The sequence below is a fragment of the Orycteropus afer genome, unplaced genomic scaffold, assembly GCF_000298275.1.
Source record: "Orycteropus afer afer isolate SDZICR_OR568_19922 unplaced genomic scaffold, OryAfe1.0 scaffold00695, whole genome shotgun sequence".
In the NCBI taxonomy this organism is placed as follows: Eukaryota; Metazoa; Chordata; class Mammalia; order Tubulidentata; family Orycteropodidae; genus Orycteropus; species Orycteropus afer.
This window is the reverse complement of record NW_006922282.1, coordinates 400567-404067: the sequence shown is the minus strand read 5'-3', so window position 1 is coordinate 404067 and position 3501 is coordinate 400567. Positions and strand designations below refer to the sequence as shown.

The 3501-nt window shown below is 33.7% G+C and overlaps 1 protein-coding gene across 1 annotated transcript; it reads left to right on the top strand.

Moving 5' to 3' along the window:
• The first annotated feature begins 488 nt into the window (after positions 1–488).
• LOC103211121 (olfactory receptor 14A16) lies at positions 489–3402 on the top strand. Its single transcript, XM_007957043.1, is given in 2 exon segments — positions 489–559; positions 2415–3402. Coding segments are annotated over 2 exon segments (1059 nt in total).
• The last annotated feature ends 99 nt before the right edge of the window (positions 3403–3501 follow it).

The window sequence follows — 3501 nt, the reverse complement described above, 5'->3', positions numbered from 1 at the left end:
CCGAATCGACGGCACATAACAACAACAACATGAGTAAGATAACCGATACTTGAGAAAGTGCAGGGCACATGGCTTCTTCTCCTTAAAGGCTGTGTGAATTATTGGATAAATGCATTCTGTGAGTGTCCTCTCACTAACTTGGGAGGCTTGGTAGTACATTAGTGTTTTAAAGTTGCTCATTGATAAAAAAATAAAATTTAGTTGTAGTACTAATTTCCACATAACAGAGAATGCCAAGATTCATTTCACAATAGTGATGGCAGATTCAGAAGTCAATTCCAAAGACAGTGAATGCATTTCCCTCTGGAACTTATCAGAGATCAAGCCTTTGGGAGATAATCAACAGAGATAAAACAACTACCATCCTTCTTCTGCTCTGTTACCAACATCTCCATTTTCTAAAGTCAAGACAGTTAAGAACGAAGTGATACTTAGAGAAGGCATTTCTCAATATTTGAAAGTTAGAGTTAACATTTTTCACCTGATTGATGCATAGTAATAGTTTCATCAGCAATTTCATCAAAATCCTCTTGATTGCGTCTGTCTTCTATACGTTTCGGTGAGTTTTAATTTTCTTGAATTATATTTTATGTCTTAATTTCACATGCAAAAGAATAGTCTAGAGAGAAAAATATCATTTAAATCCTTTAACAACAATGAGTTACAGAGAGATTAGATTTATATTTTAAAATTACTGCAACATATATCTCTTATGAGTAAGATACAGAGAAATAAATACTATTTTGAAGAAATTTTCTGGAATGTGAGCTCAAAAATTTATTTTAAGAGGCTCAGTTGTTACTATAGAACTTTGGTTCAGATTTTGAAATAGAAATTTATATAATTGAGTTGTCACATAAAACAGAGTGCTGGGCTCATTATGATCAATGAACAATTATTTGAAAATATTAGGTACAGATTACTTCAGCTATGAGAGGGAAGTAAAAAGAAAGATTAAGAGACAATTGAACTTAAAAAGGCATGCACAAGTTTGCCAATGCATTTTTATTAAAAATAAGTGAATATTATTGGTTTTATATTACATTACATTATATTACTCTATAGAAGTGAGAATGGCCAGACTTAGTCTCACGTACTTTGGTCATGTTGTCAGAAGGGACTGGTCCCTGGAGAAGGATATCATGCTTGGTAAGTAGTGCGTCAATGAAAAAGGGGAAGACTCTCATGGAGATCAATTGACAGTGACTGCAAAAATGGGCTCGAGTATAGCGTATATTGTGAGGATGGCGCAAGACCAAGGAGTGTTTTGTTTTGGCATTGTGAGTCAGAGCCAACTTGAGGGCACCTAAAACAATAAGCTATAGTATCATTTATCAACTTTTCTTACTGACTGATACAAAAAGTTATATTGCAATAACTTACACTGTTTTATTTGTTAATATGGAATATATTTAGGGTACCATAAGATATTCACACTTTGGAACCTATATAGAGCAGAATAATATAGTAATTAATCAACATCACCATTCAGATATATTTGAAAAAACTTAAATGAATGTTCTTTTGAGTGGTTTTGTTCCATTAAAATATATGAGCAAACTGTTTTCTCTATTCCTATGGCCAAAATAATATTTCCTATGTTCACTTATTTTTTACCAATTTACATTATTCAAAAATAAAGCAGGAGATATAGAAAGAGGAAAAATGCATGCTATTCATGGAAAAAGTAGGGATCCTGGGGCCATATGAAGAGGAAAAAACATATCTTTAAGAAACTGTAATACGTAGAAAACTGAAAGCATGTAAGATGGTCAGGGGAGAGAATAGAGAAGCTCAGAAGCCTAAAAGAAGAAACTCTGTGAAGATGACATTCTATCAATTATAAGCAATTATTTGAATATCTCAGAAGATATGAGAGATACTTAGAGTAAGAAGAAAATAACAAAGTTTAGCAAGGCACACTTAAACTTTGTCAAATGTATTTATAAGACAAACATATAAAAATAAAGTTTAATTGCAAATCACATAATCAGTTGGATAGATAAAAAAAATTGCAAAGCAAAATGGAAAGAGGCTATAGCATGGGAAAAATGAAGATTCCTTTTTTTTTTTGCTTTGCTTTTTTCCTGTCCTGTATCATTTAGTCCATCTTTCTGATGCACAAGCTGTTTCCTTCTAATGCAAAGAATTGCCATAGTAAACAGTCTGTTTATATGCTTGTACTCAATTTAACAGTTAGACACAGAAACAGAAAACTTGATAAAACAGAGTACATCTGGTACATATGAACAATGAACAATTTTTTTTTTTTTTTTTTGTGGACAGAAAGAATTTAACATAAAAGCTCTTAGTTTAATTAGTTGATGTGTATTTAACATTACATAGGAGCACATCTTATTCTTGGTATTTAATCATACCATATCTACTTTTTTAATGTAGAATTTTCTATGAAGAACGAACAATATCTCAGTGGTGACAGAATTTCTTCTTACGGGTTTTGATGGACCATGGAAGCTTCAGGACTTTCAAGGTGGGATTTTCATAGTAATTTACCTGGCAGCCCTGATGGGGAATGGCCTCATTATTATCATAACCTCTGTGGACCCATTCTTCCACAAACCCATGTACTTCTTCTTAAGGAATCTCTCTCTCTTTGATCTTTGCTTAATTTCTGCTGTTGTGCCCAAAATAATTATTAACTGCTTGACCCACAACAACTCCATCTCTTTCCTTGGTTGTGCTGCCCAGGTCCTTCTGGTGGCCTTTTCAGCAATGACAGAGCTGTTCCTCTTAACTGTAATGTCTGCTGATCGCTATATTGCAATCTGCCATCCTCTGCATTATGAAGCCATCATGAACAGGGCTACGTGTGTACAGATGGCATCTCTATCTTGGCTCAGCAGTGGTATGATGTCTGTAATACACACAGCAGGTACTTTTTCTTTGTTTTACTGTGGACCCAATGAAATTAAACTATTCTTTTGTGATACTCCTCAGTAGTTAGCTATTTCTTGCTCAAAGCATGTAACTGCAGAGATTGTGTTTATTCTCATTAATATAGTTCTAGATTTCTGCTGTCTTACTTGCATTATTATCTCCTACACTTACATTTTCTCTACTGTCAAGAAGATCCCATCCATAGAAGGACAGTCAAAAGCATATTCCACCTGCATGCCACACCTAGCAGTGGTTGTATTGTTCCTTTCAAGTGGCTTTGGTGCTTATCTAAAACCTATTCTAGGGTCTGCATCCTTCATAGATAAAATTCTGTCTTCTTTCTATATTATGTTACCTCCTACCCTTAATCCCATCATATATGGGCTGAGAAACAAGGCCATAAAAGTTGGTTTACAGAAGTTGATTACTGCCAAGCTCTTTGAAAGGGAGAACCTTATTTTTCTTCAAGAAGAGAGCTATTCCTCCTCTTCTCCTTGCTATTAGTACAGAATTTATTTCAACTGTTCTCTTGAAACTCTACTTATTTATTTTTTATTTTTATTACTTTCTTTGTTTTTTATTAGAAACACAATAACTACTATA